At 39.3% G+C, this 27908-nt stretch overlaps 1 protein-coding gene across 3 annotated transcripts; it reads left to right on the forward strand.

The window, feature by feature from the left end:
* The first annotated feature begins 796 nt into the window (after positions 1-796).
* Positions 797-21661, forward strand: LOC148086099 (poly(ADP-ribose) glycohydrolase). 3 transcript variants are annotated; one of them, XM_087784268.1, is made up of 18 exons: positions 797-1236; positions 1324-1412; positions 1823-2197; positions 2279-2487; positions 2559-2675; positions 2926-3012; positions 3333-3407; positions 6786-6878; positions 7856-8010; positions 9693-9772; positions 9847-9907; positions 9992-10067; positions 11593-11740; positions 14557-14635; positions 14872-14980; positions 17548-17653; positions 19387-19515; positions 20607-21661. In XM_087784268.1, the coding sequence occupies exons 1-18, from the start codon at positions 1124-1126 to the stop codon at positions 20753-20755; spliced, it is 2250 nt and encodes a 749-aa protein (XP_087640394.1). In that variant the 5' UTR covers positions 797-1123; the 3' UTR covers positions 20756-21661. The 3 variants fall into 3 exon arrangements, with proteins under 3 accessions (XP_087640394.1, XP_087640391.1, XP_087640392.1); XM_087784265.1 differs by having other exon boundaries at positions 1823-2487; XM_087784266.1 differs by having other exon boundaries at positions 797-1218; positions 1823-2487.
* The last annotated feature ends 6247 nt before the right edge of the window (positions 21662-27908 follow it).

The following is a 27908-nucleotide window of genomic DNA, read 5'->3' on the forward strand; positions in this document are numbered from 1 at the left end:
CTAATTTCACAGATTAACAGGTTTCCAAACATCCCACCGGGATTTATCAGCGGAGAAAAGACCAGACAAGCTAATGAAAGTCCTGCGGCACATGTCTGGAATTGAGAGGCTGGGATATAGTGTTTCACTTGTGGGAGGCACAGTGGCATATATGGAAGTTCGAAGGAGGACCTATGGAAAATGTCATCAGAAAATATGGTGCCTCAAAGAGATTTAAAACAATGCCGATTTATGATGAGTCTGGGTCAGCTGTTCATTTGGCAAGGTGTATTATTAATAAAGCAACAGCACAAAACATGAACATGATTTGAAGGGAAAATATAATAGCATTAAAGTTTATCTATTTATCTAGTAAAATGTTACTCTACAGGGGAACTCATGATGAAAGATGGTTGTATTTGTTATTGATTTATTAAATAAAGCATATTGTCACGAAATATATTTTAAAATATGAATTGACAAAATAATAATAACATTAATTTGAAAAAAATGTTAGACCTTAGCATGCTGAGATATGGTCATTGTATGGCTTTGCCAGCTGCTTCATCATATTGTGATAACACAATGAAAGATAGAAAAAAAAACGAGCATTAACAGAATTTTTAAAATGCATTACGTTTTTTTTTTTTTATGAGTTGAGTGATTTAGGAATACAATTTGGGAATAACTTTTAACTAAAATTCATTTCGAACGAAGCTGGATGTATGCAGGTACTCCGAGAAACCGAAAGAGGGCAGCATCGCTTTAACCTTTGCCGTTGAGTTATCGTGAGAAGAAGAAAGATTCCTGACGTCACTTGCAAGGAAGCGAATTCCAGTTTGACTCCGCGGACGTTTTATTGTGTTTTTTTTCATTCTTATAGGTTTTCTTAAAAAAAACACACATCAGCGTCAACTTGCGTCGCTTGTAGCTTTCATAAATAATATTGTTTGGCCAAATACTCACATTTAATATTACGTACGTAGATAGAATTCATGCTCGCTATTGTTATTAGCTTTGTTAGATTTACACTCGGTGTATTCTCAGCTTTATCCGCCGACGTTGAATGACTTTCTTTGAATCAATCTTTTGAGAATTCATTCAAGTTTCCCAGAGGAATTTTCTTAAAAAAGAAATAAATGTCATGATTCATCTTTTTGTGCAATCCGCTCACCTGTTTAGGACAGGCATACGTCAGACACACCTTTGGATAAGACGACATAACGCTCCCCTTGTCGGGTCAGTTCAAGTTTTATTGTGAGTATTCAACACTTGAGTTAGGGTCATTATTATCTGAGCAAACACTTCATTTGTGCTCACATATAGTCTCTGTTTGTATTGCAGGATGGCTTCAGTCAGAGACTTCGAACCTTCTGCAAAGAGATGTAGAGTAGCAGAGCCGTCTTCAGTCTCCTCTTCCTCTTCTAATAAAGGTTTTTTTTTTCATTTTATATAGCCACTGTGTGTATATGGGTTAGTTAGGTCTCATTGGGGAAAAAACAGGTTTTGGAATATGATGATGTCAACAGTCAAAAGTGTTTTGTTTACTATTTGAAGGCTTTTCTATTTACTTTTTAAAGCACAATTCGTGATGCATCTTTCAATTTCCTTTACTTCACTTAAAATGTGATGTGTAGAGGGATATTTAAATAAAAGCGAAGGCATACAATATTAAATCTTTTGAGGTTTATTCGAATTTGATTGTCATATGTGGTTATGTGTTTTAATCTATGAAGGTTTGCATAATAATCAAATACATGTGAACTGGTGACCAGACTATTTTCCTTCCACTTTTTATGCAAACTTTGTTTTCATTCAATTTACCCCAAAAAATGCGTTTTAGGTTCCACCTTGTGCCACCAGGCCAGAGATGACCAGGTCAGCGATCAAGAAAAGGGGGACAGAGACTCAAAGATTGGGCTCCAGTCAAGAAATGGAACCAGTAGCGTCCAAGCTGTAAAAACAAAAGCTTTAAAACCTAAAACCAGCCTGACGCAGCAGAACAAAAACACACTTAATATGTGGTTGGTAAAGCCCGAAAAACCCGGGAGCGCAGCTGAGACTTGTCAAGTACCAGAGGACGAGGAGAAATCTACAGAGATTAAAGATGAATCGGATGAGGAAACACAACTTTTGTCACCTCTTGAGTCTGATGACACAGTTTCACCAGGATCTAAGGACAATCCAGAGATTAAAGGGATCAATGACCACAGTCTAGGTAAAAAAAGGGAGGCTTCTTTCTCGGGGATCTCAAACAACTATGGCAAACACGGACGCAGAATAACAGACTTCTTCTCAGGGAGTTCATCAGGGTCTAATAAGGAACTGGCGGCAAAAGCTATCAAATCACGTCACGGGGGGGCGGAAAACACGTCTTCTGAGGATGACGGGCCTGAACCTGTCACTTGGCTCGGGACCCCGATCGAGGAGCTGAGGAGGATGCCGGAATGTGGCCGAGCACTTCCACCACTGAAGGACAATCCTGATGCGCACACAGTGATGACGCGGGTTTGTGCTGATTCTAGTCCGTTGTTGTTTTATGATCGCTCACATTGTTCTGTGTCTCCCTCTGCTGACAGACAGACCTTCCTGGAGACCTTACAGTTTCTTTCCCATCTCAGTTTGAAGACACTTGGGATGACATCAATGTCAAAATGCCTTGTTCATCTATGAGTCTGTTCCCAGTAAAAGATGAGGTAATACTGATGAAGTGAAAAGATCAAAGCAGTATATTAGTATTTTTGCCACAAACATAAAAATTCTAGATGTTTGAATGAGAAAAATATTCTCTAAAGCATTTAACACAGTGGAAAAAAGAAACAAAATTAGTACCACACTGGTTAAAAGGAGAAACAAGCTTAAATATTGAAATACAATTCGATACTCAACATAACTATGCTAAATGTGTATTGGTCACAAATAAAATGATACACTTTGCTTTCCCAGGAAACACAAGAAATGCAGAACAAAAGCCGCTGGGAACTGATCACAGAAGCTCTGACAGAGGACATAAGAAGTCCACAAGAACTAAAGGTAGAGTATACTTTTATGTGCCTAGATTAAAACCTGTCATATATATCCTTTTTTACACATCTTAATCTATTTAAAACCGTGAGTAATCTTTAACTGTAGCCCATGTGTGGCACTGATTTATTTTTCTGGACTGTGCCACAAGATGGCGCGCTAAGCCCTTTAATCGAGATTTTTTTTAAACTTTTATTGGCGCTGAAAATTAAACAACAATATATTATAGATGCCATATCATGTCATATCAAGTATTTTACTATATCAACGTATTTAAATGATTACTTTAACTTCCATTGTTTTTAGCTAATGACTTTTAATTGTTACAGGCTGCAATCCTCAAGTATTCTGCCTCCAACGCAAAGAAATGGGACTTCAATGCGTTGGATCTCTACTGCTCTAAGGTACATTTAAAAACAATATGTTTTAAGCTCTTTTTAAATGATCTTCCCAACCTCACTATTCATTAAGTCACAAATTTAAACAAACATATATATTGATGCCTATCTTGCTTGCTGCCCTTTAAAAAATTTTGTTTGCATATTTTCTGCTACAATTTGGAAATATTTGTCAATAATTGTGCCCAACATGAAATTATTGATGTATTTTATGCATTAACAGTAAAGAAGTCATTTTAAAGTCACAAGATAATGGATGACTGAAATAGCATAATATTTACAAAACCTAACAGTTGAAAGATTTTTCTCTTATTTATCAATTTGGACACTTGCAGCCAATCACAGTAAGTGTCATTATCTTTGCTGTTGGGTTTTATTTCATTTACTTCACAGCGTTTCACGGTGAATTGTCATTGATCGATTTGATTTATGTGGAGGTAACTACGTGGCCAGTAAATGTGTCTGTTGCGTCATGGTGTCCAAAAGTCTGTTGGCTCATTGGTCAGGCTTGTGTCGCAGCGGTTCTATTGTAATGACCATCCATCATCTGTGCTTTGATTCTCTGTGCGTCATCGTGCTGTATAGTGTCCCTCCTGAAGGAGTGAGCAGACCCAGCATCTGTTTCTCAACATCCCCTGTATTATTGGACAACTGAAAGCATTTGTTTTCATTCTAGCAGCCACTCTTCACCAATATCTAATACATTTCTTTATTCAAAAGATGTGACTCTGGGGAATGTTCCTGTCAGTATGCTCCAGGAACAGTAATGGGATCTGCACGGGCAGAACGTTGGTGTCTTTTCACACCAGCCAAAGTCTCAGGAAACAATTTAATCTTTTGCCAAAAGGTCACGTCCTGTAAGATGTCAGAAAGGAAAACGGCTGACATTCGAGAAAGCTTTATTCCACTTCTCTTATTATACATTATTCTGCTTACGCACACATATATATTTGTATAATGGGTATCACAACGTTTTAAAAGACTTTTGCTTTTCATTATGATGTTTAATAATTACATTCATGTCATACATATGACATGTTGTATTGCACCTTCTAACCTGTGTTATCAAGAGCCACATTAACTTTTCTTATACTGATGACTAATGTCGAACATGCACTACAAATAAAGTGTACTGTAGTCTCTGTTTGATATGACACATGCATGCAATTCCCATAAAATCAAATGTTTGTTGAGTTGTTAATACTACAATGTGTTTAATTGACATTATGAGATTAACTAATGACAGAACATAACAAAAATATGAATTATGATGACATAAAACTGTTTTGATCTTAATTTTACCTTAATAAATGGTACATAATGCAGCTGCTTAATTTAACTTGGTTTACATTACAAACAAAATTACTAAACAAATTGTATTTTGTAATTTAAAAACACATCAGAAATTATTTTTTTTGTTTATTTCATGTGGGTTACTAGTTGAATATTTATTAATTGTTAATTCTGTTACCCTTGTTTTAAATTGTCAAAGGGATTTCACAACAAGTGATTTATTTTATTTAAAGATGGGTGATAAATAGCATAACTGCTGGATACTCAATGGTCCTTGTTTGTTTTGAGAGAAGCATCATTCACTGCCATTATATTAGTGGTTATTATTTTACAGGTTACTCTTCCAGGCCCAAGGCTTGGTGCAGATTCGGCCGACTTCTGTTTAGTTATTCTGCTCTTATGTTTGTATCTAAACCTTTTAAAACTTTCGTTTTACTTTAATAATCGTGAATAATTTAAATAAATTATTGTTAAGTTCAAAGTTAAACATGACGCAAATAAAATACCCCAATAACCAGAAACGACCTTAGTTTTTGGAAAGGTGCTTTCAAATAATATTGATTATTGTTAATATTAAAATGGATCCGGAAGTTAATAAACACAGGTGAAAGGTTTTTGTAAATTATTATTATGAAGGCATTCAGCAACTTTCCTTCTACTTTAAAGAAAAACATTAAGGATTTAAATAAAGACATAGTTGTGATTTAAAAAATGTGTTTGGACGAAATGAACTGTTCGCTGATCCCTACTCCAACTGATGCATTGCTATACTTTTATATTTTATTAATGGTTCAATATCGTATCAAAAAGACCAACTAAAGTACCTTTTAATTTCTTACGCCCACTCTCTTTCACGCAGACGCCACAGCTCAAATTAATTCACAGACTGGAATCATCTAAAACAAGAAAGCTTTAAATATGTTTTTTATTAACATTATCTATTAATGAAGCAATAGAAAATAAATAATATATTTGACTGGAAATAGAAACAAGTCACTTTTTTTATTGTATTTACTTGTTTGTTTTTTCTCCTACAAGTAGCACTGATGAATAGTGCAGAGCGATGACTTTGGCTCCTTTATTGAATATTCATTTTTCTTGATGGACAGTGTTGCTTTGTCTCACTTTTTGCTCCAAACAAAAGCGTATTTATTTTCCCTCAGGCTGAGGCACGGATTGGGACATGTCCTCAGATGTTGTCTTGTATGTGGACAGGAGCTCTGGTCTCCTCTCTCTCAGGTCTTGCTTGATGACTTTGTCAGTTTAGTGCGATCCACTGGTTCTAAATCTAGTTGATTTGATGCACGGTGTCGGTCTGATTTAAAGCCTGGCTTATACTAGCTCAGCTGTATCAGGCGTCCCACCCTGTCAAGTGTCTCCATTTATTACGCCCAAAGGAGCGGTTTATGATGTCAAGCAGGTCATTACTTATGACCGTGTTTAGTCAGGCTTCTTTTGCTGGACGATAAATGTGCTTGGATGAATCTCCAGATCTGGTCGTGATGCTTTTCTTTCATCGCACGCTCATTTACATGTTACCCAGCGAGATATGCATCTGTGATGAAAGTGACATTTGTTTGCCCATACAGTAATCATTACACGTGTCTTCTCTGAACATTTTCACGCCTTAAAATACTTGTTTCTATTATGAATTCAACCCAGTGTAATCCACCTTTTTAAAAACATATCCCGGAGGCAACAATAAGGCTTAAATCTTCTTCATCTAAAATAGTTGATTTCTATTTACACTGCTATTTACTTAAGGTCACGAAAATATAATTCATTTTAAAACATAACATTTTCAGGGCCACATGGGAAGGTTGACAATATTAATTAGGATGCAATTCAAAAATATAAATATGTAAAAAAAATTAAAATAAATAAGCATCTACAAAAGTGTTCAATATTTGTTGATTTATTCAACTTTTTTTTTTTTTCTTTGGCTAAAGTTCCCTCTGTAAAAAGAAAAATCAATTATTTTCAATAAAATGCTTCCATGATTCCCAGGCTAATGAGCCTGGACCGTGACTGAGTGACAGGTGAGTTTGGTGGCGCTACAGTAAACATCAACACACTCTTCCTCTCTCCAAGGTCCTGGAACCGGATGCTATGGAACAGATGTTTGACTCCCTGCTGCCCAACATGGTGCAATTAGCACTGAAAGCATCTGAGCTCTGTACCAAGGTAACGCCCATCACTAACCAACACACACACTAACACACACACAGTCACTCAACTACTCATCCGTATGAAAAGTAGTAGATCAACCAAAGGCCACAAAGTCACCAATAGCGACGTGTGTGAGGTCAAGGAGCGCAGATATTGATGTTGGTCAGATGTTTTATGGGCATTTGTTTTCACATTTGTTCCCTTGTGTGTGATTGAAGGGCTGTGTCTCTCTTCTCATCATTCATCTGACAAAAGATACATTTCAGGCTAATTTGCCTTTTACTGCTTTCACTTCATAAAACTATCGTATAACATTGATAGTTGTATTATCTACAATTTATTAATTTTCTATTTTTGATTCCTTTAACGTCATGGGAGTCAATCCCAGCTACTACGGGCGAGAGGCGGGGGACACCCTAACCAGACAATTTTAAGATACACACTCAACTTCTGTATGTTCCTATGGGAGGAAAAGGAAGTGCCTGCAGTAAACTCACTCAAACCCAGGGAGAGCATACAATCTCCACACAAGAAAAAGCTGTAGGTTTCCTACCCTTGAAAGCGAACCTACGACCTTCTTGTTGTAATGCGTTTATGCATTGTTTTTTCTCATGATTAATGAGTAATTCATGTCTATCTAACTAGGGAAACTGTTTAGGGAAATGATTTAGACATTTAATAGCTTTTTTTCTTATGGCTACATTTGACTTCTAGAAGCTCCTGCATTTGTATCAACAAACATTTTCAAGTCATGTTAAGATCCTTCAGACATGCATGTCATCGAGGGAGAAGTGTATTCAAAGAGAACACCACGAGGGTTTTCCCCGGCACACTTGTGATCGTTCACGCACCTTGATTAGCAACTGATGATTCAAGAAGGCACGAGTGGCCGCGGACATTTTCCCTTCATTTACACAACATCCTTCAACGTCTCGGCTAAATTGACGCAACAAATTACTTTGACCTTCCGTGTTTTGTTGTTGTGCTTGCAGCCGATCCCCCTACTCAAAGACGGTATGAACCACTCCATCACCATGTCTCAAGAGCAGGTGGCATGTCTGCTCGCCAACGCCTTCTTCTGCACCTTCCCCCGCCGGAACTCCAGGCGCGCGGAGTACCGCAACTACCCAGACATCAACTTTTTTAGGTGAAAAACGAGCACTTTTTTAAACATATTCACAAAATGTATATATATATTTTTTAGATAAGATAAGGAACACTGATTATGGATGTAAATAATTATAGAGACTTGCACTAAGAGTACAAGTGATGTTGAAGGAAAGAAATTTGATGGGAGTGTTTGATGTTGACACATAATTAAGGTGGATTGAACCAAGAATAAAATGACAATAAACATTCAGACACAAAAACGTTTAAGGATTATGGCCCTTGTGTGAGTTTGGCATATTTATGATGCTTATGTTTGTGTAAACATGGAGGAAAATCAAGCTTCATATTCTTTTTACATTGCATCATAGCTTCCTATATTTTTGCTAATTTTATATAATCCATTGTGTTCTTTAAGTAAAAGCTTTTTCTCAACAACGACTCTCTTCAGTCAAAGTTTGGCCCCAGGACTACACAGCGCACAATTGTTGGGAACAGCCACTCTCAGAAAAAGATGGACGGTTGCAGGAGTAGAATGAATAACTTGAGTCAATTCCTCCTGGGCTTTCCGTGCATTAGGCCTTTGTCGTTCTTTAATTTTACTCCTGAAATTTCTGCTGGCTTGTGTGACTTGCATTGGAGTTTTTCTCTTCACAAGGTTGTGCATTCAGACTCGCACACTACACCACGGCATAGGCTGCTTTCTGAGGATGGTTAAAAAGAACACAGCTTCTTAATGTATCCTCTAGGAAGAGGCTCTTCCGCACTTTTGTGTGAGTGCTGAAGAGTGGTACGAGTGATGGCAAGCCTGGGGCAACTCCATTGTTGTAACAGCGAAGAAGCGTCTTCATAATTGGTCAGTGACTGAAAAGAGTTCCTGAGTGAGAGATGAACTGATTTATCTCCAGAGTTTACACATGACTGAACTCACATGGCCGAGGAGGATGTTGCTGGTTGTGCGTGGTGTACCAGAGTTTTAGTTTGAGTCAATTTATTGTTTTTATATGTCTAATTTCTTCTACTGGTGTCAAGTGTATGAAAAGTACGATGTAGTAGAGCACATCTGAGGACAGGAAGTACAGGAAACCATGAGCATTGTTCAGGTTTCTTCGATCCTCTTGTAGTCTTTCTCTTCCTCCAGCCAACTTTTTTTTAAATTTACCTTTTCTTAAGCTTTAAAGACACGTGTTCAACTCAATCAATTTAAGGACCCACATCTTTAAAAATCTTAATTATCATTGTTTTTCCTCAATCACCAAACACTCAATCAAATTCCTTTTCTTTAACATCACTTTTACTCTTATCGGAAGTCTCTGTATAATTGTTTATATCCATAATCTCAGATTATCTTAAACACTGGCCTCCTAATAAGTCACTATATTAACATTAAGATGAATCTACTTTTTGAGACAACCATCCGGGGACCCGCATAAAATAACATGGCAGCAAGATTTGGGCCCCGACCTTGGGTTTGACACATCTTATTAGGTTTTTTTTTGTCAGGAAATAGTTTTTTTGGTTTTAGAAGTTTATCTCTTTATGTTGTTTTATGCATACTTACTTAGGTTGAGAGAAAGTTCGGATCAATCAACCTCTTCATGTGATCATTTTGCCTTAACTGACGTATCTTGCAAGTAACATTTGAGTTGACTTGATCATTTGGATGTAATTTAAAGCTTTACTGTAGTCGCTAATAAGATTCCAATTTGTTTTTGGTTTCAGGCTGTTTGAGGGATCATCTAGGACGAAGACGGAGAAGCTGAAAACTCTGATGTGCTATTTTAAAAGTGTCACTGAGCAAAGTGAGTGTTGTCTTCATGCATTTGTTTTAATCCACACCTTGAATGGTCACATGATCGGTAAATCTCCTCTGCAGAGCCTACTGGTCTTGTAACTTTCACACGGAAGTGTTTGGATGAATCCGTTGACTGGAAAAGGTAGGTTATAAAGAAAATATATCATACATTTAAAAAGAGATATATTGCTGGTGGTGGTTTGTTTAACGGTTGTTTTGGTTTCAGTTCGCAGACTCTGCTCACAAAGCTCCATATTACATGTAAAGGCACTATTGAAGATGATGGTCGTGGAATGCTACAGGTAAGTTCAAACCTTACAGATCAGTTGGGTTCGCTTGTAGTATAGTTGTCTTCCCAGAATGCTTACTACTGCTGAACCGGCCACTAATGCGTCATAGCAAGTGTGTTGGGACCGAGGTCGAGGCCCCGGAGCAGCCCCTGCTCTCGGTGTCGACTGCGCTTCCTCCACACTGTCAGTACTGCCCACTCTGCCTTTCGCCTTTTGTTTGCCTCCGGTTGCCGCTCGCTGACAGTTGATGTGCACACATGACCGGCTCCAGGGACCCTTCGCAGCTCGGATTGATGGCCGCTCTGTTGGGGTGGCGGGGCTTTTGACAACCTGTCAGAGTAGACTTTAGAGGCTAGATATTCCCAGAGTTGAGTGGCCAGTTAGGAGACGCAGTCTCGGGGCAGTTCCAGCTCGATTCTTGACAACTGATCAGTCCCTGCAACGACTTTAACACAGTGTTGGGAAAAACTGGGAGCTTGACTGTGGAGGATCAAGAAACGGGATTACAACGGGGAGGACAAAATGAGTCGGAGGTAAAATAAAAATATGATAAGATGCCAGATTAGCTAAACAGAGGATGTGGAGGGGACGTGTATGGAACAGGGGTCGACAGGGGCCGGGGGTTTAGGAGCCCCCATCTCTTATAGCAAAGCTAACACTGGCATCTCTTCTTGTTCTTTTGAGAAGCATTGATCAAATATCTATTCAACTAAGTAAAAACAGAAACCTGGGAGGATGTTATTTTCAAAGTAAAGTGACACTTGCTGTGATATTCCCCCCTGACATCAGCACACTTGGGTTTTCTCCCAAGGCGTAGCAATGCAGGGGCAGATGTCTGCGTAATTCTGAACTTCAGGTCAGCGCAACATTCAGCTTGTCAAACGAATGCTTACAAAGAAAGAACAAGGCCGCAGATTTTCACTCTGAAATGACAGCGTCTTCATATTTATTCTGCATTTGTTCAGAGCACCAAGTCCTGGAGTATGTCGGAAACACTATTTTGTCACAACTGGTTATTTAATCAAATGTTGTTTAAAATGGTTTTCTTTTGTTGCACTCCATTCCCAACATCATGCAGCAGATGCAAACGATAATGTCTAATTTATGAGCGCACAAGACACAGCAGTTTTAAACTTGGGACTATAAAAGGCCCCAAAAAACTTAAAGAAACATTATTAACATGAAAAATGGTCCAGCCATGAATAATGGAAATAATACAAGAAAATTATTTGTAAAAGCATGTTCATGTGCCAAAGTGTATGGGCTCGGAAAAAAGAAAACAGTAAAGCTATTAGTTTACTTAACAATGGAAGTAATAAAAAAGGGTAAGGTTATTTCCATGTCTAGATCAGCAGACGATCAATGAGTACAATTTAAAGTTAGCATGTTTGAGTCATCAAAAACTTAGCAGCCTGGTCAAATCAACAGTGGATCAAGATTAATTTAAAGAACAATTTTCCTGCAAATTCAACAATTTAAAAAAATGTAAAAAGAATTCCATTGAACATCCCCAAAAACCCTCTATTTCTCTTTACAGGTGGATTTTGCCAATCAGTTTGTGGGTGGGGGAGTGACCAGTTCAGGATTAGTTCAAGAGGAAATCCGTTTTCTGATCAACCCCGAGCTGATTGTGTCTCGTCTCTTCACCGAAGTTCTGAATCATGACGAGTGTTTCATCATCACAGGTCAGTCGTCCAAAAACTCAGCCCGCTCTCCCCACAAATGCAGATGACAACATCACCATGTTGTTCTTCATCGTCAGTCAAACATGTGTACTGGATGTCAGTTGGTTGTCTCCGGGTGGGGCCAGAGGGCACTCATCAAAATCACGTAGCTTCCTGTGTCTGTCGTCGTCGTCTCCACTGATTGGCAGTGGCAGTCACATCAGTGGGAGTTTGGGTTTTTCTGATTGTCCTGTGGATGTTGAGTAACCCCTGCTGACTGCACTTCACTGTTGTGGAGCTGAAAGACAAGAGGTTGTCGCCTCCCTGGAGCTCAAGTCTTGGCCTGGTGATTCCCCAGCAATTCTCTGTGCGTTTTCCCACTTGCTCGCTTAAAAATGGTTCTGAAAAGTTGAAAAATGTTTTTATTTCGAAAACAAATGTGTGATGTGTTTATTTTTATAGTGGAAAAAAACGAAATTAAATATTAAATGAAATCCCTCGTAAATCAAGGTTCAGTTTACGATATTCAGTGTTTCCCCTTTTATGGACCTTTTATGATCCTGAGGGATCAATAAAGTTTTACCTTACCTTATGATTGAGTTTGAAACCTTTGACTTTATTTCATTATCCTGTTGTTTCTCTGTGATTGTGTCAATCACAACAAGGAATAAACTGCACTGATGTTGCGTAACAAGAGAAGGAAAATATCTCCAATTCTCTCTTCGTGGTACAAATCGGACCGCCACATCAGAGCTCCTCCCTCCAGACGGAGTCACCTTCAGATCTTTCCAGCCATCTCTCCACCCATCTCCACTTAACTTTATTACAGGGACCCGGAATTAATTACGTCTGTAAGACCTGCCCACGAACCTCTTGGCTAATGGCCCCCTCCATTCCATCATCTTTATTAAACTCCTCCAGAGCATCCCTTGTTCCTTGTTAGAAAAAGTCAGAGCCGTGGCTGCATGGAGGCTGCGTCGTAAATCAAATTAACCTGTGATGCTTTCTGGCATGCGGCAGGCGGCTAATGGCTCCTACCTCTGCAGAGAAATTTTCAAAAGTGCTCGGGCTTAATTAAATCTTCTGTGATTGGTGGATATCCGGCTGCCATCTGAGCGGTCAAATGTATAAATAGCATCAAGGAGATGTCGCAAGATCTATTGATCGCTGCAATGACCACAGAGTATGAAGTGATGTGAGAAGTGGTGACTCGGCACAATCTGTTTTGTTGCTTCAATTTCTAGTGGGCTTAATCATAGGCATATGTTGTTGAGAAATACCCCAGACGTAAGTAAGTTAGTAAGTAATATTTATTTATATAGCGCTTTTCTAGACCAGGGTCACAAAGTGCTTAAACAATCAAAACAATACTCAAAAAAGTATATACTTTAAAAATCAAGATAATACTGAGAACAACACAGGAGTTCCAGATCCAAATCAAGGGAAAGCCTGAACAAATAGAAACGTCTTAAGATGTTTCTTAAAGGAGTCAGTAGACTCCATCAAGCGCAAAGAGAGAGGAAGATCGTTCCAAAGCTTAGGAGCAACAGCCTGAAAAGATTTCTCTCCTCTGGTCCTGAGTCGTGTGCGTGGAACCATAAGTAGATTCTGATCCACAGACCTCAGAGCCCGAGCTGGGGTGTAAGGCTGGATCAGATCAGTGATGTAAGGAGGAGCCTGACAATGAATAGCTCTGAAAGTAAGAACCAGAATTTTAAAATTGATCCTGAAAGTAACTGGAAGCCAGTGAAGAGTTTTAAGGATCGGAGAAATGTGAGTTTTTCTACTAGAGCGGGTTAGAATTCTTGCTGCAGAGTTCTGAATCAACTGCAGGCGAGACAGCTCCTTCTTGTTAAGACATGAAAACAAACTGTTACAATAGTCCAGACGAGAAGAAACAAACGCATGGATTACAAGCTCCAGATCATGTTCCGACAACATTTTCCTAAGTTTAGAGATTTTTCTCAGCCCAAAGCATTACAATTTAGTGACTTCATACAAGTAAAACTGTCTGCAGTGACCCTTGTGGCAACATCGTAGAACAGTCTACTATATTGTCTAGTGAACAATTTCCTAGCCATGTTCAACTTCACTTTCTGTTCCAACTGAAGAACTCCGAGAATGATGTCAATTTTGGCTACACAATCAGGTGACCAAGCTGATTTGAGTTAATGGGAAATGAGATGCAGAATTGGCCTTTTGAAGCCGTAGTTCACACTTTGTCTCAGCATATTTACACATGAATGGTTTAACCTTCCAGAACACTGAACCTCTGCAAACTGCTGACTTTCCTTTAGCCATGTGGATAAAATGCATCTTCCCAATTCAATAAAACCTCCAAATGCCAAATATTAATAATAATACAATATCACATTATTGTTCCTGAAGGCAGAACAAGTTGTGCTCACAGCTTAGAGTAAAGTGTGGAGGATTATTAGAGAAATGTCTGTCCAGTGCACAGGAGACTCCTTTGGTCCTAATGTGTGTCTACTAATACCTGCTGACCGAAGCCCCCCCACCCAGCTGCTAATCACTTAGGTGGTACACTTTGCAGCATGACGCATCTCAGCAAGTGCCCTCAAGAGCCGGGTCCTAATGAGACCTAATGAATGGGAAGTTAATTTGTGTCCTCGTTTGTATGACTGTGCCGCCGTGCCCTCCTCCCCCACTCCGACTGTTCCCCCGAGGATCAGTGCCTCTTCTACACAACACTACTTTAACATGTTGATCTCTTCTACAGTGTAAAAATACTTGGCTTGAGAGAGCAAAGCACATGTTGGTGATTTTTGATTATTGATATTTGTCTCCCAGGCGTGACTCATCTTTGTTCCCTCTAGGTACGCAGCAGTACAGTAAATACAAAGGCTATTCACAGAAATACAGATGGGATGGCAGCTACGACGACACAACCGAGAGGTATTTGCTTCACTCACCAGATCAATGTCTGGAATCATTTAAACACAATAAACAAAATAGGTGCTGATGACTGACACTTGCATTAAAAATGTTTTAATGCACTTATTTGTTTTGATTGAATTTGACACTTACAGTAAAGGTTCACAAACCTTTGGTAATTTGTATAGTTTTCCATTCCATTATTATTATTTGACATTACGTATGAAGAAGAGTGTATGATTGTACTGTTGTTTCAGAGATGACTGGCACAGACGGTGTACAGAGATCGTGGCCATCGACGCCCTGCCTTTCCGGAATTTTCTGGATCAATTTCATCCAGATAAAATCACCCGTGAGCTCAACAAGGTCAGAACTGTTTCTGTCACTGATGACTGGTGTTGATGGTCCTTTATAGGTTATAAAGAGTAGAAGAATGCATACATATAGATGGATGTTTTTCTCCATATCAAGTTGGGCAAGTTAGTTAGTAAGTTTTTCCAAGGGGCCACATTTTGTCTTTTGTCTTCTTTATACAGTCTCCATGGGTCCAAAGAAAATAACATGTATATTTCTGTCAGCCAGCAAACACTTTTTTACTCTCACTTTTATTATTATTATTTACTCTTATGTTTATTTATCACAACTACCTTATCAAAATTCCACATTTTATACTTTTCGTTCCTTTTTTCCTTTTGTAAATTTCTATTGTCCCTCATTATTATGAAGGTTTTGGGAAAAAAACTTTTAAAGTTGCTTTAGTATCATATTTAAACGTAATTTGTATACAATAATTAATCTAAACTATACAAACAAAAATACCTATACCTATTTAGATAATTTTTATATCATGTAATTAATATTTATGAATAATAATACTATATATATGTATGTGTGTATATATATATATATATATATATATATATATATATATGCTTTTATTTTTTCCTTGTTTAATTTTATTAATACTTTTTTTCCACAACAATCACAGAATTATTAATAATGTGACCCTTGTACTGTCTCAATCCAGTCTGGTAATTTGACCCTCCACTCACATTGGTTGACAAAAATAGAATTAAAAACAAAGATGAGTTCTGTAGATTTAATATGCTGAGATGAAAATGCACCTACAGAGCAGTGCACCTAATCTGGGGAGTTCTTGACTTCACCGAGCAGCCTCGTATCAAACCCTCTGTGTAAATATTCGCCCTCTTCCCTGGTTGACTTCCCATTTGTAATAGAAAATCAAGATGTTGGCGTTGTCTCGTCTGCTGTCAGAGAGCTCAGAGGTGTTTGACAGCTCTGACAAGCTGGTGAAGAATGCAACCAACATGAAGATCAATCCCTGTTTGGAATATTGCTGGGAATAATGTCATCCGTCCTTTTCACAGAAGGATCCTATTATGGTTAAGAGACGATGGAATCCTTTACCGTTTATCTTGTACTGTCTTAAATCATGAACACCACTAGTTCAAACCTCGGCTCGAGAAAAATAAATCTCTTGACAAGCTTGCATGCCAAGCAGTGCGACCAAAATATCAGTCAGTTTTCACAAACCTGTGCGTGTTCATGCGTTTATTGATGTGTCAAGCTCAGGCCTGCAGGCAAATGGAATCGCGTTGTTACTTTCTGTGTTCCATTTACTTTGATGATATGAAGTCGTTGGTCCGCCTCTCATGAAGTGCAGCAGCCATGTGGAACAGTCGGGTGATCTCGGGACCCGAGGCTCAACGGAGCTGCTTTCAGCTTTGTGCTCAGAAATGACGGATCATTCTCCACGTACCAACAACCACCCTTGCCTTGCTTTCATCGTGTAGGGTGGCTCTATCTATTCAAGTGAGGCTCTGATGCTTCTGAATAAACAGAGTTGCTCTCATCTGTTTTACGTCTCAATTGTGTTAGCTATAGTGATGCCTTGTTACTTACTGTAGATGTGCAGCTTTGGCACTTTAGCTAGAAGGTAGTCAGGATCATCTAAGCTAAGACCAATGCACTACCAAGACTGTGGAGACCAAAACCAAACGGATAGCGCCAGCCCATCAGGAGGAGGAATCGGGGTTAAGTGTTGCTCAGGGACACAACGACACAATCGTATCTGAAGCTATGCATGTTTGGATTTTTAGTTTGAACTACACAAACGGAGAGATGGACAGTGTATGTTTTGTAATTTAAGTTTGTCATGAATGTGACTTTCTCCTAATCAATCATGTGGCAATTGCATGACGATGATTATTACTTAATTAGACTCATCATAGGCTGGTGTTTAAAGTGACTTTATCCTTTAATCATCACGTCTCACATTCCCTCACATCCCTTTAGTATATTGATCAAAATGTATTCAAAGACCGGAAAATACGGCCACCTCGATCAAAAACCTTTTGTGGTCCTTCTGCGGACCATTTGTAGAAAAATTTCAAAAAATTGAACTTAAGCACCAGGGCTGTTTATTGTCAAGAATCCGGTAATACGATACGTATCATGATACAGGTACAATTATGAAACATATTGCATATGGTACAGTAGGAACAAGGATATATATGTGGTATTTACCGAGTACTTCACGCTCCACATGACTCTTGACAAGGTCGTAACTGATTTACTTTGTTTTGAAACCAAAATATGTCTTAACATCAGCTTTAAAAGATGCTTGAGTCAACAGTATCCTCTCGTCCTCAGTCATCGTGTTAAATGGATAAATAGATTTCAATGCCTTTTCTATTTTAGATATTCCTATTGTACCCAGTTTATTTTGGGAGTGTTCTAGAATATACATTTCAAATGCTGTTTCATGTTGTGTGCTTTACTTAAATTGATGTATCTTTCAAATGACATTTCGATGTGACAGAATTGCCAATTATTGCTGATATAAAGTGAAGTTTTCTGCTGTGGATACATTGGCAAATAAGGAGACCTGTTTAAAATTCTCGTTTTCTCAGGCGTTTTGTGGCTTCGCCCGTCCAGATGAACCAAAAGAACACCTGTCTGCCATCGCCACAGGAAACTGGGGCTGTGGCGTGTTTGGAGGCGACTTGCGTCTAAAAGGTGAGCTGTGATGTCACATAACCACCTGACCTGGTGGAGGAATGTAGCCTCATGCGCACGGTGGTGCAAATGTTCTAGATGTAACCGGATACGTGTGAGATTGAAAGGCTGCGGCACATCAGAGCGTGTATCCATTTGTCTTGTGGGAATACATTCATTTACTTAAGGTCCATCCGCCGCCTTCCTCCTATTGATCAAATGACAGAGCTAATATGGTTCATTAATAGTGAAATTGATCGCCTGTGAGAGACCATCCATCTGTTCCAGCTCTCTGTCTGTACAGTCTCCTCAGAGCCGAGCCCCCGCCCATGTATCACCGACTGTACATGTATATCTATTAATGAACCCCGGATAGTCCTCCACAGACCACATCACCTACCGTCTTCCTAGTGATACCCCGGAACGGCTTTGCATCTTTTCCTGCCTTCACCGTCGTCTCTGCCGTCTCCTGTCTGCCCATTTTTTAATTGTCCGATAATTTCCTGCAGAAATCAGGGCAAAGGAAACTGCTGAAGTGCAGACAATCGCATCTCGTATGAAAATGTTTACTCTGAGCGGCTCGTTAACCAGCCTCAGACTTCATTTATCAGCAGTTATGTTTCCAGAGTTTAAAATATTCACCGGCCTCCAGGGCCGTGACTGTGATTGTTGCTCACTGTGCAGGTGATGGAAGGACTGACGCTACTCTTGAACTGTCACACTGTCTACCTACAGTACTGGTTGAATATGGAAATACACTTAATTTTGTACTTTAAAGATAATACTTTTTTTTAATGTCACACAAGGATTTTAATGACAACATTAAGAGTCAAATAAAACCAGAGATGAAGCGGCAGAATGTTGAGGTTAATTCCGTCCATGAAGTTTTCAATTTTGTGTTGAACCAGATGAAGATATAGATGCTCCATACTTTCAACTTCTGAATGAAATTATGACACATTGGACACCCCTGACCTAAAACAGTTTTAGTCACTACTATGTCATAGATAATGATGTAAGGACTAAAGTGATATCAGCTCATAAATGAAACTCTTGTTAACTATTTTTCTTCTTTTCATTATTGTTGTACAAACAAAGGTACCTTTACTTGCACCAGAGATCCAAATCCACAAGAAACTGATAAAACAAGGCTGATATAATCCGTTTTTATTTGTCTTTTTTTCTAAAACTACTGTGTTTGTTAGAAGAGACTGAAGTAACAAAGTAAATATAACAAATTGTATTTTATTAAAACTGTAGTTTGTATGAAACTTAAAATAAATGCAACTGCATATATTCCAAGTGTCAGAGCAATAGCTTAAGCCTGTTTTAAAACACTAAGCGACCAGTTTTGCCACATTAAATCGTTCAGTAATGACGTACATATTTAAATACTTTAAGATTTAAAAACACATTAACTTTACTTGCATTGCACATCAATATTCACTTCATTTACACTTAATGGTCGTCAGTTATTTGTCCATCATCATGTGTACTAGTCACACGAAGCGACTTTAAAAGTGAAGCTACATTAACAAGTAATATCCAGTATATTAACATTGACGCAAACTGAGGCACATAAACAACTTTCTTCTATGAGGCTGTATTTAATCACCTTCCAAGAGTCGGAGACGCATCGAACTAATTTCTAAACGGCCACTTCAGCACACAGTGAGCCTGAACATTTGTCTAAAAACCTGGAAGGCCACCATGTTTCTCTGGGCTGCAGTTTAACGAGACCTGTGTTGATGCAGCTCTGATCCAGCTGCTGGCAGCTGCTGAGGCGGGACGAGACGTGGTCTACTTCACCTTCGGTGACAGTCCGCTCATGACAGATGTCCACAGGATGCACTCGCTCCTCACCGAGAATAACATCAGTGTCGGTGAGCAAAACAACCAGACTTCCTGCCAAACTGTTGTCTTGTATTTCTTCAGTCATTGCTTCATTATCCTCGGCTCCATTGTAGTCAAGATACTAACGACACAATGATTAATTTAGGAAGTATTCAGAGATGTATAGGAACTTTTTTTTAATTGTTTACACAATTCACTACACACTTAAGATATATTATAGAGGTATATATTATGTAGTCTTGCTCAGTTCAACCTTTAAACTTGGAAACTGTGTTTTTGCTGCATTTTTGAGTCTAAATATATATTGTGCGTATATTCTCCCTCACAACATTCTCTGTTTACTGTAAGATAACCCCAATAGAAATTAAATCAAAACTATGTATTCTTTAAAATGGAAAAATAAATTGACAGTTAAGTAAGTAAGTCATTTTTATTTTTGTAGCGCTTTTCCAGACCAGGGTCACAAAGCGCTTAAACAATCAAAACAATATTCAATAAAGTATATACTTTAAAGATCAAGATAAAACTGATAACACAACAGGAGTTCCAGAAAGTCAAGGAAAAGCCTGAACAAATAAAAACATCTTAAAATAAGGTAAAACTTGAAAAAAAAATAAGCTTGATCTGATCAATATACAAATATAATACAAAATAATTGGACAAAACCTCACCTTTTACACTTTGTAACTTGGAAGAAAACACAGAAATACTTAAGACGTTTTTTTATGAAAGTAAACTATTGGAAATGAGGTTAGCTAGAGGATGAATGCATAAGACAAACATGTTGAACATATAAAATCAACTTAATGCTGAAAAAGTGAAGAAAGAACGAAGTTTGGCCTAAAACTAAGGAAAAATAATTGTATAATAAATTGTGAAAATATAGAACCTTGAGCATGAAATAAAAAATCTTCTTCACCAGAAGAAAGAATGGTTAACTTGAATTGACAAACAGAGCAGCAGTGGTGGACGTTATTGGTGCACCACCATCTGTATTTTTCTATTTTAACTTTAGTTAATGAACCAATAAGTACATTTGTTTACATGTTTGTAACACAAAGATAGATCCAGACTTTTCGTCTTATTTTAAAACTGACTTGACGACGTCTCTCGGTCTCAGGCGACGTGCTGGATCTGCTGGAGCAGTACTACGAGTGCGAGTGCAGCGGCTGCCGCGGCCGCCGCCCTGACGTCAGCCTGTACTCCTTCATCCACCACCAGGTCACGTCATCGTCGGCGTCCTCGCCGGCGCCCGAAGACTCGGACTGAGACTGGCGACGGACCGGCGCTGGGGTCAGGTGGCTGATGAGTCATCGCGGCCCTGGAAATGAGTCTGCCGATGTTTGCCGTGGACCCTCAGTGAGGAAACGGCTGTGCTGATGCTGATTGGTTGTGCTGCTGGTAATATGCTGATGGATCCAGCTTCAATTCAAGTGCGTTGATTCAAACGGTTATGTAAAGGTTGCCATCCATCTTAGGACTTCTGTCATTTTGACTTTTTTACCGCTCCACGTTTCCACTCTCGTTGAATTGGCTGTTATCAGCTCCAAGGTGAAGATTTAGACTGAAAAAGCCTCCAGAGAAAACATTTTTTCAAATTGAGGGACATGCAGTTGTGTTGCAGCTTCTTGATGAAAAGCTTTGAACACTGAAAAAACGAAAATACACATTTTACATCACATTTTATAGTAAAAAAAGAACATATTTTACATTATGAATCAACATTTGCTACACACAGTTAAAAGTTAATGTTAATAAAAATCAAAATAATCATTTTGGTGTTTTTTATTTCAGTGATCATGGACACGAGTGTTGAATAGAGCTTTAGTTTTCTCTCTGCACTTCAGGAACTCTGTTTTTTTCTAAACACACTGTGGCTTATTGAGGACTTTAAGTTGTGTGAGTGTGTGCGGTTGTTGGTCTGTGTGTGTTCTCTGGCAGACTGTTGACCTGTCCAGAGTGTCCCTGCCTCTCACCCTAAACCATTGGGACAGACTCAAGTCATGAACTGATCGTCATGGAGACACAAAACTTCCTCCTGTCCAAATGTTTGGGCCTCAAAGATACATTTTGCAAAAGTATGCTTGTATAACTTATCTTTCCTGCAGCCCCTGAACTCATCCATCAATGTCAGTAACACCAATAACGAGATTAAAAAGTTGTTTTAACTGTAAATGGAGCGTTATGTTGCTGGAGTACACATTTAATGAGATTGAAAGCAAACTGAAGTGCTCCATGAATTTTTGTTTCTGTGTGTCGGACACAAATATCAGCGATAAATCTGCAGATGAGAAGCTTCCTGCCCATCGATGTGGACGACAAGCGCCGCCATTTATCTCTCCATCTCCTACTCCTCCCCCCTCTGTCCCCCTCTCTCTCTCTCTCTGAAAGGTCACACCTATAATATAAACTGTACATGACACCTCATTAAGTCCACAGAAGCTCCTGAACAGTCTAGTAAGAAACAAGAGTTGAAAAGAGAGAGAGTTTGATCTCTCTTCACTCTCGACTCAGATCTGCGTCCTTCATATTAAGATGTTCAGTGAGCTTTGTAAATGTTGAAATGTGTCGATTTGTTACCCAAACAAGGTTTCTGGAATCAGAAGTGTAAATAATGATTGTGTCAGCCTTGTTTTCTTCAGTTTGATTAATGTATCTGTTTTACTTAAATATACGTTTGTTTGTACAAATATGCATTTATGAAGAAAAATGGATCATAATAGTTTAATGTAAGAACTGACATCTTTACATTTTCCATGTTTTCTTGATAATAACACTTAATTTCTTACATCAATAGCTATGACATTGAACTGACAAAAACAGTCCTTTATTGTTGGTAACAAAAAACAACTTGCTTTTTCCATCAAGGCATTAATATCTAGTAGTGATCTTGTCCCATTGGCAGTTAAGGTGAACCATTTTTGAATTACTGCTTTATGAATGTGACTCCTGCACATGAGCAGAATTCAAGATCCACTTGAAAAAACTTTCAGAAGAGAAGGAGCAGGTTTCTGTGAAAACAACTCCTGTACAGACCATATTGCATCACTCAGAATAATAGTCGAACAATGCATTGAATGGCAGTCATCGCTGTTCAGAAACTTTTTCAACTGTCGAAAAGGCTTTCGACAGACAAAAAGATCCTATGGCAGCTTATCACCATCGACTCGGTCATGAAGTAGATATAGTATAACCCTTTTCAACAACTGGAAGACCTCGATTTCGCAGATGACCTGGATCTGATCTCAGGATCACATACACACATTCAACGAAAAACCACCAAACTACATGAACTTGGTAAACCGTTACAACCCGGAATAAACGCTGGGAAGACCAATGTCATGAGGCTCGACACCAAATCCCACCTACCAATCACAATTGAGAAGCAATCTCCGGAAGATGTGGTTGAGTTTGTCTACCTGGGAGGTAACATCGGCACAGATGGAGGAGCTGATGAAGATGTTTATTAACAACTGCCTTAGATATATACTGAGGATTTGGTGGCCAAACAAAATTTCAAATGTAGAACTTTGGAGATGCATGAGACAGGAGACACACAAATCAAATCTAGAAAGTGGGGATGGATCTGCCATACTTTCCGAAAGGATCTCGGAGACATAGCAAGACAAGCCCCGGACTACAACCCTCGAGGCAAGAGGAAGCCAGGTAGACCAAACTCCAACTGGAGGTGGTCCATGCTTGATGAATTGACCAAGACGGGGGACCACCTGGCAAGAAGCAAAAACTATTGCCCAGAGGAGAGTGAGGTGGAGATCCATGGTGGACGCCCTATGCTCCAGAGGGGTCCAAGAGGATTAAGTCAAAGTAAGTCAAGCACCTGAGCAGCCGCCTCCATGGTCCCGACGATGTGGGCGGGGGTCTCTCTTTGTAGCCTGCCGAGTTCAAAACTAGCCCCCCATGTGTGTCTCATATGACCTTTGGTTCACAGGCGTTGCCACTTCCTAACTGCTGTAGCTCAAATGATTATATGAGAAGTAAAGAGTGTAAAGCAATGAGTGGAATGAATAGTCAACCGCAGCAAGAAATCGCTCGGTTGGCCTGGATCACCATTTATTCCCATTTTCTTTATAGTCATTCCAAGAAGGTCAACTTGGATATTCTTCATTATAAATGAAGCTTTTGGAATTCACAATGAGCATGACTTATTTCCAGTGTCCCTGTTGTGTTGGGACGATCTCGACGTTCCCTCCTGGCCACAGATTAAAGAAATAATCAGCTGAATATTGATGGTGTTGATGAAACGCTCACGTGGAAGAGCCATGAAGAACGCCGCCGCACTTTCTACCATCTTCACCCGAGGGCTCTGAACACTAGATGTAGCTAATTAGCATGTTCTTATATGTAGTCACCAACATCTACTCATGAATAATTACGATAATAATAATAATTATTAAGTGTTTGCCGCAGAAACATGTTTATCCCGCACATCGTCACGTTTGGCATATTTTTCTCTGGCGTGTTGTTTATGTGACACGATCTTCCGGTGACGGAAATTTAAGTTGAAATAAACAAGAGGCGGTAGAAGAAAGAGCGAATACCTGCCTTTAAACGATGATTGACAGAAAAGAAAACATGGAATGCATAAAGGATCAAATAGGATTCTGAATCATTTATTTTTCAGTGAAGGTCTCATTCATAAAGAAGCTTGTAAAACGTTGTTTTCGTTTGCAGTGTTTGACGCCATCACGTAGGAAGTGCCCGGACCAAAATGGAAAGATGGACCAAAATAGAATTTAAACGCATGCTATCCCTTCTCCACTTGTGAAGGTATGAAAACACATCCTTATTGGTGTTTGGCAGCTGTTTCTTCCTGTTCCCAGTATGAGAATCATAACTAGGAATCGATAATTTCAACTTTTGAACCCTTCGGGAGATTTGGAAAGCTAGCCCTGGTTCCATCCATTTAATATTTGATACCCAACCCTAGCTAATTAACATCATTTTTATTATACTATTTATACATACATAATACATAAATTTCCCTGACTTGCAGTATGAATTTATTTTAATGTTTTTCTAATTTCTAATTAGTTTGTATTTAATGATGTAAATATATTTATGTATTCATCATACTTTAATACATACTTTTCCTATGTCCCCCTATACCCCCAAATCTTTTAACTCCTTTATCCCTGTCTGTATTTCTAATTATTATTCAGTGTATTCAAAAGTATCTTCTCAAATCAACAATTTCTAAGATAACAGTGGTTAAAACAAACATGGTCATTGGAGCATGATCCGCGATATTAAAGCTTAGGCAGTAAAGGATCCCGCCTCTTGTCCTCGGCTCACTCGCCTGCTCCCGATGTGACCTAAATGTTTCAGCACTTCCTCTGTGTCCTGTGCGGCGCCCCAGCAGTGGCTCGGCCACGAACGTTTGATGCTAATTGTCTCTCCTGCAGCACAGAGTGAGCCGAGACACTTCCTTTTCTCTGAAGGCGCTTCCTTTCCAAAGCTTGCTTGCTCTGTGTTTTTTTGTTTTTTTATCCCCGCGATGTGAACACCTCGCTCGAGAGAGAAGGACCGCGCCGGGTTCGGTGCTAGTCCTCCGTGGTGCCATTATTCATCGGTGGCAGCTTTCTCGTCGTTTTGGCTCAAATGTTTCCACGGCCATTGATCGGAAGGAAAATCCATTTTTACGTGATAGCTGGAGCTTTTAAGCAAACTGACTGCCGGCTCCATGAGGTCAAGGATTGAGTGAGTGTGGGGGTATTTTTTGCGCCGGTGTTAGTAGATTGCCTATCTATCACCGCCGTGTCATGTGATTGATGCTGACTCAGCGCAAATGAAAGATGTCGCAAGGCCACTTTGGCACAGTTGACCAAGCCTGAAGAAATGAGCCCAAATGTTTAAGGGTTCATTTGCTTTTCATAGTGTTCTAGAGAAGACCTGAATTATGCGTGCCAGGACATCCCGAGATACTTTCACTGCTATGGAGCTTTAAGTGTGTTTTGGCCTCACCCAGGGCTATAGACTTGATAGACCATCTCACTTTAGCCAATCACTGCTTCTTAAAACTTCACCTCAAATCTAATTGGCCATTTTATTATGCTGGGCTTGACCTCTGAAAAGAGCTTCCAGCCGACATCTTAGAATATTTCAACTCATTATTCCTTCCTTTTTTCGTATTTTGATTCTCGGAGATTAGTCAAACAAATGTATTCGCGAAAGAAATGTATTTTGTTTTAATCATATGTTTTTCATTTAGCTATGTTTGCTTCACTTCCTCTTGTTTTGAACCAAAAAGCTGTCCCTCAAGCATCTAATTGAACACTTGTTGCTTCCACCACCCATGAGGTAGAACACCATCTGCTCTCTGTCTGCCTAGCTCCAAAAAAAAAAGTATATTCTGTCCCTGGCAGGGATTTCAAAGAGTCTTCCAGAGCTTATTAGAGAAAATGATCTTTCTTACATTTAAGTTGTGTCAGAAGTCATTTTTTTTAGACACGTTGATTGATGCTGAATGTTGAGCACCGAGCAAAGTTCCCCATAGTCCCTCGTCAGGCAGATGTTGCTTTTTGGGGACCAGAGACAGATGTTTACCTCATATTTCAAAGGCGACATTTGGCCGTGATCCTTCCGGAATATGATTACATCACCATACGTTGCCAGGAAGGGTGACTGGCCTGAAAAATGTAGTCAAAATCACTTGGATGGATGGATGGATGGATGGATAGATAGATAGTACTGTATCAATCCATTGGGTAAATGTATCCTAGTAACAGGAACATGTATGCAACAGCAAGAGACACATCATGAAATTGAGAAGCAGTTTTTATATTACTATTTGGAGCTTTAGTCAACTAAGTCCACCAGCTGTACGTAGGAGTGAGAGCTGAAAGTGTAGATAATCAGCTTTAAAAAGAGAAGTAGACATATTCAAACGTAGTCTTTGATCTTTTGTCTTATGAAATTATACATTATTGTAATACTTCTCTACAAAAGTTGGTTAATCCAAAATGAACACATGGTTTATTGTTTTGGGGAATCCTACCTATAATTAATGTATAATATGAACGGTTTGGGTCCCAGTACTGAGTGCAAAAGAAAACGTGGTCAAATCTTAATAAAGATATAAATTATAATGTAAAGAAAGACTTGACCATATTCGTATGGATGTTTTTCTTTAAATGAAGTGTTTTTTCTCAAGTTTAATTGGCAAATGAAGGCACAACTGTACACTACAGAGAAATGTTGCCGATTCATTTTGAAATGTTTCACTTTGAACTAGACTTAATTCCTCTTGTCTACTATCAAACTATACTTGTCCTGACCTGCAGCTGAAGAACAACTTACTCCCTACATGCGATTTCTGGCTAATTCCATTGATCTTTTCACATAATTGGTATATTCCTGATTGGAGAAGGGTTGCATGTTGACTTCCTGGAACGTTCTACCATCTCCACATTTAAGCTCCGGAGCTTGACCACAGTGATCGTTGAGCACTTCTTGATCTTGGCTCAGGCCATCTGGACGACCAACTCTTCTTTTGTTTTAAGGACCACAGAGGCCACTGTGCTTCCAGGGTTCTTCAGTTATAACCCTGCAAAGATAGGTGCCCCTGTAATGATTTCCGTTCAGAATAAGCTTTGTTTCTATATGATTTAAAAACTTTTTCTAACATTAGAACCAAATGACACTAAAGCCAGAAAATAAAAATAATAAAATACTTCTATTGTCTGTTATTTTTAGTTGGTTCCAGAGAATCTTCCCCCCCCCTGTCAGGTAAACTTTTAGGAACTGGATCTATGTGTTGTCTCCGTCCCAGCTGTCCAGTGAGCCAGTTCACTTGACAAGTTGTGTTTTCACGTCCATAAAACTGCAGCGCCGCCAACTCCGTCTTCCACGTGGAATAAACCAACCGTCTGTTCTGACAGGTTTATTTAAACCAGGGTACACGGCGCCCAGATGAGGCCATCGCTCCAAAATATGCCGCGTCCTTAAATAACAACAAGTGACAGAAACGCCTTAAAGGGAGAATATCCATTTACCAATGGTTTTATTTGGTTACAGCCACAAGACGCTCGCCGTTCAATTACACAAGCATCCATAAAAACCATGGCGGCGCCGCACGTAGCAATGAGTGCGAGATTTAGGACGAGCTGTTGAGCGTTGACAGAGGCGCAGCAGAGGGAGCCTCTCCGTCACCACATATTGCGGTCCCCAGCCGCTCATTAAAGATGGCACCATTACTTTACGGCTCCGGCTCGCTTCTCCCGGCTCTTCCTTCATCTGCCGTCACAGCTCGCTGGAAGTAAATAAACACAAATGAGCTGGTGGCGGGAACAGAAGCTCAGGAAGGAGGCCGGTGGAAGGTGTCGCTGACTGACTGGTTGTTAAAGACCTGATAATGTCTCGTGTAATGATGCAGGAATTAAGGTCCGTCATAGTCGCTGGATAA

The sequence above is a fragment of the Callionymus lyra genome, chromosome 2 (genome assembly GCF_982586985.1).
Source record: "Callionymus lyra chromosome 2, fCalLyr1.hap1.1, whole genome shotgun sequence".
Classification (NCBI taxonomy): domain Eukaryota; kingdom Metazoa; phylum Chordata; class Actinopteri; order Syngnathiformes; family Callionymidae; genus Callionymus; species Callionymus lyra.

What these genes read in the sequence shown, in the direction of transcription:
- LOC148086099 (XM_087784265.1), top strand. Translation starts at nt 1,124, where the DNA reads ATGATTCATCTTTTTGTGCAATCCGCTCACCTGTTTAGGACAGGCATA. An exon ending in GAAGTCCACAAGAACTAAAG is followed by an intron (nt 3,013 to 3,332) that starts GTAGAGTATACT and finishes TAATTGTTACAG; the next exon opens with GCTGCAATCCTCAAGTATTC. An exon ending in AGGCGACTTGCGTCTAAAAG is followed by an intron (nt 17,654 to 19,386) that starts GTGAGCTGTGAT and finishes GTGTTGATGCAG; the next exon opens with CTCTGATCCAGCTGCTGGCA.